The following is a 15,604-nucleotide window of genomic DNA, read 5'->3' on the forward strand; positions in this document are numbered from 1 at the left end:
CTTGTTCAGATTCTGCCAGAGTGCGTATAATATCAATGAATCTTGAGGAATGCATCCTAACAATTTGGTTTCTAGGTTGTAAACTTACTGTCTTTCCATTGCTACCAATCTCCCTGGACCATTCCATACATTTTGCCTTCTTTTTTCTAATATACCACATCCACTGGATTAACATTTATTTCAATCCCTTATGCAGTGCTGTTAGGCTTTTCAAACTGTCCCTGTAGGTAGGGCACTCAAAAGCTCAGAAAAAGTGAAACTAATTATAATTCCTTTCCAAGCTGGATAATTATAATTCATTCCTGATAGAATTTTTGGATTTCTCCCAAAAACAATTGATATGGACTGTAGCCTCCAATGATTATAATGAGATCTTCCCATGCACTGCCCACACCAGGTCAGATATTAACTTGCAGCTTGGTCGGTATGCTAAAATTTTAAGAAGCATCTAATCTCTCACTGCGTGATTGCTTTTATCACACACTGTTACTAAAGGGAGTTTCTGCTGCCAGAATTCACGATCAAAACTTCATATTTTCACACATACCCTGAAACTCTTCAATGGAAAATTCCCTCACATTGTCAGTCAGGAATTTAGCCAGTACCGCCAGTTTAGTTCCAATCTATTTCTCTGTTGCCTTGCCCATTATAGCGCTTTCCTCTTTACTAGATGTTGTTAGAGGCTGACTAAACCTCGTTGCAAGGTCTGTGAAGTGCAAGAAGAAAACTGATATATTTTCTTTATCCATTACTTTCAAATCCATGGCCACCACTTTCTTAGATATCTTGCTTATGGGAGGTTCACAATGTGCAGTGGTGGAAACTGCCTCTAACTTGTTAAGATATCAAATTTATTGCTGATTTCTTCGATATGTTTAGTGTATAGCCCTTTACTCCTGTATCCTTTAGTGGGATTTTTAACCTATGAGTTGATAATGGGTAACCTACTGATGCAGTTTTATGGTAATTGTCTTCCGACTAAGTATCATTGGACATGAAACGTAGAGTGTTTCTTTCTATGGATGCTGCCACACCTGCTGAGTTTCTCTTGCACTTTGTTTTTGTTTCATATCCCTGCTTCATTTCTCAATCACTCGTATGACTCAACTTCATAATCATAACTCAACACTTGGTTTCAGCCATTGTTCTCAAAAGCCACTCAAATTTGCAACCTTTCTTCTGAAAGGAACTCTTAATTCATAATGTTCCCCTGCAGGCAACCATCCTCTGCTGCCATAGACAAATTACATCTAAGCTTATTGAGGAAATAGAATACAGGACTCCAAGTCTGTGTCCATAAAGTTTATTGACTACTCGGTCATGCACCTCATTCCATACTTAATACCACTTATTATCCCTTTATATTTTCTCAGTTACTTAATTAGTCAATTAACCCCAGTCAGTAGTGAAATAACCCCATGTATCAATCTCCGGGTTACCCTTTATTTATATGTGCATTGTACATGTCACTGACCCAGCTATTCCAGAGCTGACTCCTAGAATGAGCAGAACCCTGACACTCCGGTTTAAATCTGTCAGCTAGGACTCCCTGATTGAACCAGGTTAACAGCCCCAATCAGGGAACTCATATTCTATGAGGTCGACCTGGCTCAACCCGTTCCAATCACTACAAGCAGCTTAACGTTTCCTTAACTAGTAATTTGTACCTTCACAAGTGTACATGTTCATATGGCTCTGCTGGTGAGAGGCTGAAATTAGATTAGATTAGATTACAGTATGGAAACAGGCCCTTCGGTCCAACAAGTCCACAGCGACCCACCGAAGCGCAACCTACCCATACCCTTACATTTACCCCTTTCCTAACACTATGGGCAATTTAGCATGGCCAATTCACCTGACCTGCACATCTTTGGACTGTGGGAGGAAACCGGAGCACCTGGAGGAAACCCACGCGGACACAGGGAGACTGTGTAAACTCCACACAGTCAGTCACCTGAGGCGGGAATTGAACCTGGGTCTCTGGCGCTGTGAGGCAGCAGTGCTAACCACTGTGCCACCGTGTCGCCCACAGGTAATAGTAGCATGATATGTTAACATAGGCAGTCCCTCTTATCAATGTTGACCAACAAATTAGAAATATAAAAATAAGGTGGGGGTGACTTCACATTGGGAACGGAGATAAATATGTACGCTTGTCAAATTATTCCTTACTCTTCCAGCTTATATTACCCAAAGACTACACTTGGTCACGACACTCTGTATGTGGTGCTGTGGAATATTACCTAGGATTCCTTACAGAAATTACTTCAATCATTTTTAAGTGACTCTTTCACACTGAAGTCTTCTTTAATACAATTATTTGTCTTTTCTGTTTTATGTCGCAGCACTAAGGCGAGCTCAGAGCTTCAATGCTCCAAGAAGCAACAGGCAAGAGACATGGAGGAAGAAAATGCAGACCAGTAAGAAGAGAAATATGATTACATTTCATATTTGTCATGTATATCGTTTTCATATACTATGCTTGAAAAATCAACATCGATAATTGGCAGCTGTACCTTCAACTACCTGGGCTCTCGGGTCTGGTCTTACCTCCCTAAACCATGGTTTGTTGGAGGTGCTGGTGTTGGACTGGGGTGTACAAAGTTAAAAATCACACAACACCAGGTTATAGTCCAAGTGGTTCAATTGGAAGCACTGACTTTCAGAGCACTGCTCCTTCTCTCTTCTCTCTTCTAAGACAGTCCTTAAAACCTACCTCACTGAGCAAACATTTGGTCATATATCCTAACATCATCTCATCAGTCTATCAAACTTTGCCTGAAAATTACTCCTGTGAAGAGCTGTGGAACATTTTATTGTCGTAAAGTTGCTATACAAATGCAAATGTTTATTTAGTGATTTGTGATTGTATGAAGAACATTACTTAAATTTTATGTCTGCCTTTGGTATGTGATTAATGGAGATTAAGGGTCCAAACTTGCCAACTTCAACGCAACTGAGAGAATAATCTTTCTGTTTAGGAAACTTATCACTTCTCAAAAACATCCATACATTGCTGTCAACATGCAATGAATCTAGTTATGTAGGCATTTGGGGCACCCTTTGGACATGTCACAATACTGTTCCTTTTCTGTGTCCTCGGTTTTTCCTCAGAGGGGTCGTAAGCCAGCTCCTAGTTCTGAAGTGGCTAGATCGATAGAGAGATGAGAAAGGATTTTGAGAGGCCTTTTGTTTACATGAAAACAGATGAGACTTCAAGCCAAAGTAGTCGTGTTTTAAAAGTGACCTGTCTAGTGAAAGGGGAGTGGTCACTTCTGAAAACTAAAGTTAAGTTTGAGGCAGTTCAGCAGTGAACTATGTGGAGAAAGGCTGCTAGACACTCTCTCCTTCTGCCCTTCTAACTTTGAGCTGTAAGCTTTTGTTTCATTTTTACTGTGTTTAAGGGGTTTGTTTATTGGAACTGTTGTGCATATTCAGAACAGCATAATTAAGTATAGTTTGGAGAGACTGAGTTCTGTGAGTGTTCTTTATTCTGTTCATTTTGTTTCATTCTGTAACTTTGTGAATAAATCTTTGTCTGTTTTAAAGCCTGGTTGTCAACCTAGCTAACTTATTCCAGGTAATTGTCACTGTACACTTACCAAAACAAATTGCAAAGTTACGGTCTGGGCTGCAAGCTTAAGAATGTTTTGAGTGGTCTGGCCGAGTCCATATTAGACAAATTTGCACTGCAAGATCTCGTTGACATTGACAATTCATCCTAACCTTTAACTCAACTTGTAGTAGTACCGTGAAATATTTAAAATCCATTAGAGTAAGTAGAATTAGAATGTGGTACCTTACTTGAGGCAGGGCAGCAGTCTCTCAGTACTGCTCAGAGAGTATCAACCTGGATTCTGTGCTCAGCTCTTGGTTGGGTTTTGAACCTATAACTTGCTGACTCATGGGAGTCACAACTGCCAACAGGCAATCTGTTGAAATTGGTCATTATTTTTTACCCACCTCTAGTTTCCTTTTTGAAGTGGAACAGAATCATCTTCCTGAACTATGTGCTTATGCAAGGCTGGATAAAAAGGAAGACTAAATCCATTTTAGTGTGTCAGTGACACAGGATTGTCTTGCGAACTTTAGTCTTCCTTTTATTGATTCTTTCTCAAGAGATTTGAGAAAAATCACACTCTGGACAAGCACACACAAGTTCCACTTGTAGAATTTTATTGTCGCTTCAAGATAAAACCAAAACCATCACTACTCTACAAGGTTTACTTATAAAACAAAACATTACATTGTCAGCTGTGCAGTAATAATGATATAAGAGATAATCAGAACTCTAAAGGATGATCAGTCCTTGTGTTTTTTACTTCATTCACAGGATGTGGGTGTCACAGGCTAGGCCAGTGTTTATTACTTATCCCTAATTGCCCAGAGTGCAGTTGAGAATCAACCACATTGCTGTGGGTCTGGAGTCCCATGTAGGCTAGACCAGGTAAGGATAGCAGTTTCTCCTGTAATGGGACTCAAACCCAGGATCCCAGTACCTTTGGTCCATTTCTGCATTAATAGTCTGGTGATAGTACAGCTAGACCATCTCCTCCAGCAACAAGTGTTGACTGCTCGATCCTCCTGCTGAGATGGCTGACCATGTATTCCCCTTCTACCTGCAGCTCGGTGAAGAGTTAATTAAACATCGTGAGTAAACATCAAGTCTAGTGAATTGATAATTGGACTTTAAGCTCTAGTTGGTCAGTGGTAAAGAAATTTGACAGCCTTTGGCTTTTATACCATTTACCAGTGCAGGCTGTTTGTGAGCAGTTCCTCATTTACTGATGCTCAGTTGGACCTGATAGGTTCCCATTGCTAGTTGTCGGTCGTTATTTGACTTAGTCAAAACTCATGATTTCTCAAGGTCTATTCCCTCCTTCCAAAAACAGATGTCTCATCTCTGAGAAACAATGGCCTTGTTCAGTTTGATAACACAGTCTGAAAAAAGAAGTTTACCACACAACATCACAGTTCAACAAGTTTTAACCGTAACAAGTGCTTTTCCCAGCACTCAGCATCTCAAGTTATAACAGCAACTTGGTTCAAAGCAACAGGGCAATAATTAAAATCTGCACTTTTTTTACAGTGGTGTAGATATGAAAGACATTTGTTATCAGCTAGTCCTGTGGCTATAGGTAATTTTGGTTGAAAAATAATTTGGTTGATACAAATAAAATGTTTGAAACAGCATCAGGCTGACTTTTTACTTCATAGGCAATGAGGTGTTTGAAGTTTAAACACTGTTACCATATAGGAAAGATGACACCCAATTTGCACACGGCTAGTTCTCACAAACAGAAATTGCTAATAGAAAGGTAATATATTTTTAGTAATGGTACTTGAAAGATAGATATTGTCCAGGGCAATGGGAAAATTTCTATTCTAAACAGTGCCATAGAATCTTTTACATCTGCTAAATATGGCAGACAAGGCCTCCGTTTAACATTTCATCCAAAACATAGTGTTTCTGGCAATGCAGACCTGCATGGGAATGTTCACCTGCATTTTGAGGTCAAGACTTTGGAGCCCATCACCTTCTGACTCAGACGCAAGAGAGTGCTAGCGACTGAGCCATAGTTTGACATTTATGGAGCAATTCCTGCTTTGTTAAGATTAAAGAGATTGTTATGGCTTGTCTGTTGTTAGATTAATTAATGTTACCCTCAAAACAATTCTTATTGCCTTAAATGCTTGAATTATGTAATTTGATGTTTAGCAGTTCTTGGATGAATGTTATGTTCCTTAAAAGAGCAACTTTAAGTGAGACAACAATGAGCAAATCAGATTTCCCATTAAAGCCAATCTAACAGCTTTAATTAATTTCTAAAGAAAGCTTCCAACAGAAAAAATATATTATAATCTTATACCTGGTGATTTTAAAATACTGTACCTTGCTAAGTTAGTATGCTGATAAATTGTAGAAGTAACTTTTAAAATGTAATAAAGAGTAGCATCGAGTTGCAAGGTTTTGGAGAATAGTTCCAAGCTGGAGAGGGGCTGAGCAGAAATGTCGATGAGAAGGAGGAGTGGTGAACAGGAAGGGTCAGAGAAGGCAACGGTCATGGAGTGGAAGAATTGGGGAGGAGGAGGAGAAGGACCATGAAATGGGAAGGTTGGCAACATAGGGTCAGGCTGCAGAATAATCAGGGAGCCACATGCAAAGTCCCCTCCAAGCCCCATGCCATCCTGATTTGGAATTATATCACCGTTCTGTCAGTGTCACTGGGTCAAGATTCTAAAACTCCATATGCATATCACCTTCTCAAGGGTGAACAAGAAATGTTGGGCTTGCCACTGATACTCACATGTTATGGACAAATAAAATCAAAGACCAAAATAGACCAAGTATTGTCATTTTCTTCACTGTTGTGCCTTTAACCACCTTGAGAGGGCAGTGATACTTCATCATGCAGGACTGAAATAATCCTGGATTATTATTTATTCAATTGACTATGTGATTAATATGTACCAATTCCTATTTGTAAGTGTACATAAACTATAATTTTAGATTAGATTCCCTACAGTGTGGAAACAGGCCCTTCGGCCCAACCAGTCCACACGACCCTCCGAAGAGTAACCCACCCAGACCCAGTTTCCTCTAACTAATGCACCTAACACTATGGACAATTTAGCATGGCCAATTCACCTGACCTGCACATCTTTGGACTGTAGGAGGAAACCAGAGCACCGGGAGGAAACCCACACAGACACAGGGAGAATGTGCAAACTCCACACAGACAGTCGCCCGAGGCTGGAATCGAACCTGGGACCCTAGTGCTGTGAGGAAGCAGTGCTAACCACTGAGCCACCATGCCTCCCCATTACAATTACAGTAAATAGCTTATGCAATAGGAATGAGTGATTTGTTTTCTTTCAACACCTTAAAATCACTGATCATACATGAAAGGTTGCTGAGAAATGTGATAATGTTAGAAGATGCCAACCTACTAGGATTGTCCTGGAGTCTTCAGGAATTGAAGATTAGTCTCTCGGATAGGGTGGCAGTGAAAACCTTGTGTGAAAAATCATTGGGTGGGGCAAACTTTTCTCGTGTTTTTGTAAACATTCTCTTTGAGAGTTTTTGTTCGGTATACAATGTTGGAGATGGGGAGATGGTGTTGCGAGGGTGAGGCAAGAATAAACCAATCAGACAATGAAGATGTTCGCTTGCCTTCCAGTTGGCTGAGGATCCACAAGAATGAACAAATGAGGACGAGTCAGCTGGAGGTTGTACAGTGACATCTCTGGGAACTGGTCCAGTTGGCAATCTCTAGATTGTGTGCTTTATACATTTTTCCATTCTTTAATTGTTTTTCAAATGAGAGTTGTAGTTAGATTGCCTAGAGGTAAAATCTTCCATTTCTCTATTAAAGAACTCCCTCAGCTACTGTGGAAAAAGATTGAACCAGCAATGAGAGAAACTGCCTTGAATCAAGCGAACTCCACTGAGAGTACAGACCATGTCACTCAGGTATGGACAGTCAATCGTTACCTATTGGCACTTGCTTTTCAGTTTGATTCATAATAACTTAGGAACACTGTTAAAAGAAAGGGAAGAGTTTGCATTTCCGCAGTGCCATGCACAACCCCAGATATGCTCCACATACTTCACAGCTAATACGTTATCTCTGAAACATGACTGTTGTTGTAATGTAAGAAATGCAGCTGCTAATTTGTGCATAATAAGCTCAATGAAACAACAATGTAATAAATAGCCAGATTGTCTGCTGGTTGAGAGATAAATATTTCTGGAGGAAAGGAAGATTGCGCCTTGTACATGTTGACTGTTGGATCCTTTATGTTGAATTGTTGGGGTCATCTCAATAAAATGTCTCACTCAAAATACAGCAACTCTCACATTGCAATGCACCTCAGCTCTGTCACTGTCACCCAGATTTCAGGTTTAAGTCTTTGGCTTAGAACTGATTCAGAGGAAATATTGAGCCCTGGAGCAAAATCACCATGGACAGCCTGACTGATCCAAAACTGGAAATGTCACTATGTTCCTCTTGTGGAAATCAATGCATTGAGAAAAGGAAAAGGAGATTGTGAATTTTTTTAAAAAAAACCTTATTGACGGGAGCAAAATTGTAAATACTAATATTTACAATGACAGTGACATTCTGCTGATCTGTGCAGCTGAGATATTGAATATGGCAAGCGCTTATCAGTCTTCAGTGCTGCTCATGGACTTGAACACAAACAGACGGGGGCATTGTTAATGGACAAAGCCAGTGTAATCTCTTAATTAGCACAGAATGTTCCTTTGTCTCATGGTCCTTGGAGACACGGCATGAACTGGCTCACTTTCTGTTGATTATGGAGGCTCAGCAGATTTATACACTTATAGCCGAGGCACAGAATAGAAAGCTCCGAAACAATTTGCTGGTACATTTCTCAATCATCTGTGAAACATAACTTAAGGAATGGTAGGCAATTTAGGAATGTTCTTTTCCAAGATCTTGTTCGCCCTTTATGTTCTTTGATATTATTTGTTTTGATCTGATGGATCCAGGAATCTGCCACCATGGAGTGGGAGGATTACACATCTTTGTCAACATGCCTGGTTAGACCATTTGACCCAGCAAGCCACTGAAGTACTGCCTTAAAGGGGCAGGCCAGGTTAGCAGAAGATACACCCCAGCTGATAAGCAAAACCACAGGAGATCTGTTCATTCTAATGGAAATTCCCCAGTCAATTCTGTAAATTAGGGCCCAGAGCGAATCCTGGGAGGAAATAGAAGGTCAGTTCTAAACTAACCTGCAAGGTTGATTTTGAGGCCAGTTTTACACTGATCCAATTTCACTCAGTATTGAAATCAATCAAGTGGCTACAGTCCGTGTGTGAATGTGTGTGACTGAGTGTGCTTGTGTGCCTAGAGGAGCATATCTCTGGGTGTGAATGAGTCTCTGTATCCATGTGTGGTATAAGTAAGTGTGAGTGAGTGAGTGTGTAGGTGTGGGGCTGGGTGGTGTGGTTGTGAGTGATAGTGTGTGATTGACTGTTAATATTGAGTGAGTTTATTTGAATAAGTATGGGGGTATGGGTGTGTGATTGACCCGTAAGTAGCTGTGGATGTCTCTACTACTTAGCATCCTTGCCAAAGTGGAGATCAATGTCCACAGTGGAGCATTGACTGAGCTATAACAGCTGCACTCCTGCTGTAATGGATAGACCCCCAATGTATCAGCAACCCCCCCCCCCCCCCCAACCCTCACCTCTCCAAGGTCTCTAATACAAAGTTCCTCCCTCCTCACCTGGTCTCACTGAGGGAGTCATGAAAGTTTACTAGCCTTGCAATGTTTGGCAAGCACTGCTTTAGACAGTGAGTTTCACCAGGCAATGTAGCCATGCTGAGTTGAGGGGAGTGGGAAATGATTCCAGCCCATCCCAGTACTGTTCACTCTGGGATACCGCCTAGATTTCAGCACCAGTGAATGGACAGCAATCAGGAACTGAAGTCCTGGGTTTTGTTTTCCTCTTGGGCACTGTACAAAATTCTTACCCGTTTCCCGAACCTACTTATCACACACAGCCTCAAGTGAATTATAGCCTTTTCAGTTTTTTGTACATTGAAAAAAATATTTTTGCTGGCATGTGAAGGAAGAGTAGCAGGATTGGGTCCAATTCGAAAACTCTTTTGAAAAAAAATCACAGACATACTAAGCTAAATGGCCTCCTTGTGCACCATATGGTTAGTTGAGCTCAAGGGATAGAACATTGGAATCTATTATAAAAGTGGAGATTAAGTGCTGCACATGGGAAATATCACAGAGAACGGTGGAATTATTCAACACATGTTTCCTGAATCTGTGAAAATTCCAAATAAGAAGTTATCAATTGTATTTGCACATTCTGGTAAGTTCATCAGTCCACCATTCTCCCTTTGAAAACAACCTCCCACATATAGAGGCCACCCCATGTTATGAGTATGTTTGATGAACATGGTTGGAATATTATCCGCAATGGCTGCTGTAATTGGGTGCCACTTCGATCTGACCCCCTCTTCAACTTTATTTGAGATTTATCTTGTGAAGGACAATTCTGCCTGGCCAATAAACTTTGGTCTTGTGTTCTGTTGCTCATACCCAAGGAATTAATTATCAGTCAGTAGGTTTTCAAACATGACTGAGGGGTGAGCAAGAAGCTAAATACAAGCTAATTGAATATTTTAATTGAACAGTAAATTGAGTTTTTATTAAATTCACCTCAACACATTGTCAGCTTGTAAAAGGAGATGATTTAATTGGTGAGGAATGTTTATGTGAGGGTTTTATGTCTGCCAGGTGCTTGTTATGCGCTCAAGTGTCTCAGTTTATTACAAGTGCAAAGCAATCTGACAAGAACCACAGTCATTTCATGCCGAGATCATTTGCTCTGGAGCCTGAAATTTACAATAAACTGCCCTTTGACTGACCTTGGGAAATTGGTTACATAGATTTGCCTTTATAAACCAGTTTTGTACAGAAAGGACCTGAGTACTGGATTTGTAAGAACAGATGAATTAACAACGATCACTGAATAGTGATGTAATTCTAAGTCTGCTTGGGATGTGGTTTGGAGGGGAACTTGCAAGTAATGGTGTTGCTGGCCTTATCCTTCTGGTTGGTCAAGATTTCTTGATTGGAAGGTGCTGTTAAAGGAGGTTTGACCAGTTGCGTCTTATAGACCTTTGTGCCTGTGAGGTTTTTGCCTCATCTGTAACACTAAAAGCCTAGCAGTCAGGCATTGCCTGTCAGGGTTAAAGGTATGGAGAAAGTGAGGACTGCAGGTGCTGGAGATCAGTGCCGAAAATGTGTTGCTGGAAAAGCGCAGCAGGTCAGGCAGCATCCAAGGAGCAGGAGAATCGATGTTTCGGGCATGAGCCCTTCTCCAGGAAAGAGCCCTTCTTCCAAGGTATGCCAAAAATCTGTATTGTTGAGCAGGCCTCAAGAGGCAGAAAAAGGATGTTGTTGGAGGGAGGGAGAGGATAATGCCAGAAGGCTTTTAGCTGTTGCTCTCCTGCAAAGATTCTGCAGAAGACAGGGGAAGAATAAAATTAACTGCAGGAGAAAATGGGATTGATCCAAAGGGAAAACTGAGTTAACTGAAAGTGGGATAGTGTTAATCAGAGTGGGAATGGGATTACCTGCAGTCTCATTAGAATTACCTAAAACAGAATGGCTAGCTTTATGATATACTGACTTTTAATCTTCTTTGCTCCCAGATTCCCTCCGTCCGCAGCCCATCTCATCTGACAAGAGGGCATTCGTTACCAAGCAGGTCACCATGGCAACAAAAAGCTCTCAAGATTTCAAAGCTCTCTGTCAGAGTTTCTCCACCACAGGTAACCAGTAACACAGATATCCGACCGACAAGCAATCAGTTCCATCCATCTCCAACATCCCGTTCCACCAGGAAAGCCCACAAATTGTCTATTTGGTGTAACAGTGGTTCAGAGAACGAAGGACAAGAGGTTGTGGCTGGTTCACGCCTCAGAACTAATAGAATTGCAAAGGATGAGAGCACACTCATTTCAGAAGCCTCTGCCTCATCAGATCAAGGGACTAAACAGACTCCTCAACCAAAGTTTACTGTAAGTGATGCTGGTGGATCGGGTGAGCCAATGTTACAAAAGCCACCATCCCTGAATAGACAATCACACCAGCTAGTGAAAAGTTTGGCTCACTCACCAACACAACCGTCGCAGTCAATGGATTGGAACTCCTCAGTCACAAGTAAAGCAACTATGGAGGACTTGCAGGAGACTAAAGAGGCTAAAGTAATTGAGGATGCTATTGGAAAGCTTTATGGTACAAATCTTGACACAACGAAACCAAGTGAGCCTAAATATGAATCCTCAGCTTTAGCACAACCAAGCATTTCAACAAATTCTGGCCTGCACAGCCCAACAATGGCTTCTCATCTGGGAGGGGCTTCTTCTCCCGGTGGTAATACTTCAGGTAATGATTCTCCCAAATCCCCGCTCAGCTTCTTAGTTAATGCGTTTAAATCCTTCTCTTATGGAAAGAGCCCAGTGTCACCAGGCAGTGTGGAAAGGACGCATGATAAGAAACCAAAGACAAGATGGGCCAGAACTTTTCCAAATCATCCTTTCCATGGATTATCTCTCAATAGATTCCATCGTTTCACACAAGGAACACCGTTGTCCTCCCAGGATACTGAACAACCAAATTCAATTCTGCCAAGTTCGCCTCTTCTAAATGAGCCAATGGACATATCATCAGTGCCTCCCAGCAGACCAGATCACAGAGATTTACACAATATCTCACCATTGAACAGTGCAAATGAAGACTTCAGCACAGTGCAAAAGAAGGAAGTTTCAAATTCTAGAGACAACATCTCAATAAACACTGTTGATTCCAGTCAAATAAAGCCAGAGTTCAACTCCTACATCCAAAGGAGCAATGCACTATTTTCTTCACTGAGACTGGGCAGCACAAAAGCTGAAAGTAATGAGAAACCAGTCTTGGAGTTGGATAGTTCTACGGTGACTGGTTCAAAGAATGACATTTGGACAATCTTTACCAGTTTCAAGAAGAAGAACGTTAGGAGGACGGAGGTGAAGGAATCTCTGTCTAGTGTATGCACCTCGTCAGATTCTCCTAAACTCCAGCATGTTACAGAATGTAACAGACACCCAGGTACTCTTTCTCTTTGTGGCAAATGAAAATGTTTGAACCCAGAAGGATAAATCAATCTTTTCTAAATGGAGAGAAGGTGGGGAAGAAGCAGAGTGAATTAGGAATCCAAATGTAGAATTCACCAATACCGAGTTGACAGTTCAAAAATCAATTTAAAATATTCATGGAACAGAATACTAATAGAATTTATCTCAAAGGGCTTAAAGTGAAGTGGTGGTAATGCTTTTGGACTAAAATCCTGAGTGCTCTGGGGACACCAGTTCAAATCCCACCAAACCTGGAGGGATATAAATTCAATCAATGAATCCAGAATTAAAAGCTAGATTTAGTAATGGTGACTGTGCTGCTACTGTCAATTGTTGTAAAAATCCACCTGGTTCACTAATGTCCTTCAGGGAAGAAAACATGGTGTCCTTAGCCAGTCTGGACTCCGTGGTTTCAGACCCATAACAATGTGATTGACTCTTAAATGCCCTCAGAAACGGCCTTTTCAGTGATAGCCTTATCTCATGAAAGAATAAAGAAGAAAAAATGGCTATATCTTTCAAAATGTTAATAATATAAGACATATCATCAAAGTATTATATTGCACAAAACAGGTTATTTGGTCCAACTGGTCATGATTATCCTCCCAACTTTGTTTTGTCAAACTACATCATCATATCTTTCTACTTTTCTCTCTCTTGTATACTTACCTAGCTTCCCTTAGATGCATTGAGATTTTGTGAATTAAAAGCTTCCACTGATGTTGAGTTCCACACTCACTATTTTCTGTGAATTGAGTTTATTTCTGAATTTCTTATTGGATTTATTTTTGACTAACTTACACTTATGGCTCTAATTTTGGACTCTATGGAAAATGGAAACATCATTATGTCAACTTATTGGAATCCTTCATTATTCTAAAAACATCAATGGGATCTTCAAAGAATAGTTATCAACCACTCTGCCCATCAAGCCTACTCAGCCATTAAAGAAGATCAGGGCTGATCTGATTACTTCACATTCCTCTCTATCCTCGATAACCATTCACACCCTTGTTTAGCAGGCATCCATCTACATCTGCCTGAAAAAAGATTCACGAGCTCTGCCTCCACTCCTTTTGAAGAAAACAGATGCAATGACTCATGCCCCTCTCTGAGAAAACATTTTTCTTTATCTCTGCCTGTAATGGGTGACCCTTCACTTTTCAATAGTGACCCCTAGTTTTAGATTCTTCACTATCCTCTTCACATCCGCCACATTTAAACCCCTAGGTCATTTATGTTTCAGTGAAGCAGCCTCTTATTCCTCTAGACTCCAGTAGATGGAAGAAAAGCCTCACTAACCCTTTCTAATAAGAAGCCTGTCAATTCCAGATATTAGTCCAAAAGATCACTTCTGAACTGTTTCCTATGCATTTCCATCCTTTCTTAAATAAAGATACCTATTGTCTGTACAGTGTGCAAGATGAGATCTCATCAATGTGCTGCATAACATAAGAATAATTTTCCTACTTTTCCCGTCACAACAAATGATAACATTCTATTACTTTTTCGAATTAGTTGCTGAACCCGTTATATGGTATCTACATTTAAAATTCATTTTTGCACTTCTTCAGTGTCTATTCTTCATATCGAGCAATACTGAATTAAATAACTGGGCCCACAATCCAGTCCTTAATTCTCAATATGGATACACAGGTTGGTGGCAGAACACTTATGAATATTTAAGTTGGTACCTTGTGTTGTGTGATGGAGAGTTATTAATATTTCATCAAAATAGATTTGTTACCTGGTATCCTTTTGAAATTTTTATTTCAAAATTTAACTAGACAAGATGACGCCAATAGTTTTACATCTAACAGATGTTCACAGTGTAAATACACTTCCCAGAAAATATAAAGTGCCCAAGGCTATTTTGTTTGAAGCTACATGGCTGATCTATACCAAGAAGCCATAGCAACTTAGAAGGCCATTGAGAGCTCTCACCATTTTTCCTGAAAATATTAATTCATGTGATTTATATGTTTGAGTGCACAATTGCATAGGCAAGGTTTTCCAGTGAGCTAGCAGTAGCTCACTAGGATCAATCTTGGCTTAGTGCAGTAATGCAAACAGTTGTTAGTTATCTGTTTCCTTTGTCTTCAATAAAAGTAAAAATGGGGACAGATGTAAACTACCCAATGAGTTGCTATCGCCTGCTTTACACCAGCACTCAAAGCCAATATCCACCTTATCCTCTTAGAAGGTGTACATGCATACAAACAGACACATTACACAGAGAGAGAAAAAGGGAGAGACAGAGAGAGAAACTGTTTCCAGTCACATGTGAATCAGTAACTGAAGAATACACACATTTAAAGAGCAATGCGACAACTGGCATTGGAAATAACTGGGTAGTTCTTTCAAAGAACTCAACTGACTACCTCCTACCTCCTGTGCTGTATCATTCTGTAATAATGTATGTGCATGCATTTCCTTCAGCATTTTTCCATTATTAATTTATTTCCAATTTATAGTGAAACCAGTTATAGGAAGGATGTTATTAAACTGGAAAGGGTGCAAGAGAGATTTATTAAGATGTTACTGAGACTGGAGGGTTTGAGTTATAAGGAGATGCTGAATAGGCTGGGACTTTTATCCCTAGAGCATCAGAGGCTGAGGGGTGACCTTATCGAGAATTATAAAATAATGAGGGACCTAGATAAAGTGAATAGCCAAGGTCTTTGTCCCCAGGGTGGGGGAGTCCAAAACTACAGGGCATAAGTTTAAGGTGAGAGGGGAAAGATTTAAAAAGGACCTAAGGGGCAATATTTTCACACAGAGGGTGGTTCATGTATGGAATTAGCTGCCAGAGGAAGTGGTAGAGGCTGGTACAATTACAACATTTAAAAGACATTAAAAGAGGGCTATGGGCCAAATTCAGGCAAACAGGACTAGTTCAGTTCAGGAAACAAGTTAGTCCGAGGGCCTGT

The 15,604-nt window shown here is 40.5% G+C and overlaps 1 protein-coding gene across 12 annotated transcripts in view; it reads left to right on the plus strand.

Annotated features, from left to right (window-relative positions):
- The window catches only part of LOC140493717 (F-actin-monooxygenase MICAL2-like), a 281,189-nt gene that overhangs the window by 224,484 nt on the left and 41,101 nt on the right, over nucleotides 1-15,604 (plus strand). For all 12 annotated transcript variants that reach the window (XM_072592483.1, XM_072592479.1, XM_072592486.1 and 9 more), the window contains 3 exons: nucleotides 2,346-2,420; nucleotides 7,377-7,474; nucleotides 11,211-12,648. In XM_072592483.1, coding sequence (XP_072448584.1) covers nucleotides 2,346-2,420; nucleotides 7,377-7,474; nucleotides 11,211-12,648 — 1,611 coding nt within the window. The remainder of the gene's footprint in view (nucleotides 1-2,345; nucleotides 2,421-7,376; nucleotides 7,475-11,210; nucleotides 12,649-15,604) is intronic.

This window comes from Chiloscyllium punctatum, chromosome 22 (assembly GCF_047496795.1).
Source record: "Chiloscyllium punctatum isolate Juve2018m chromosome 22, sChiPun1.3, whole genome shotgun sequence".
NCBI classification, from domain to species: domain Eukaryota; kingdom Metazoa; phylum Chordata; class Chondrichthyes; order Orectolobiformes; family Hemiscylliidae; genus Chiloscyllium; species Chiloscyllium punctatum.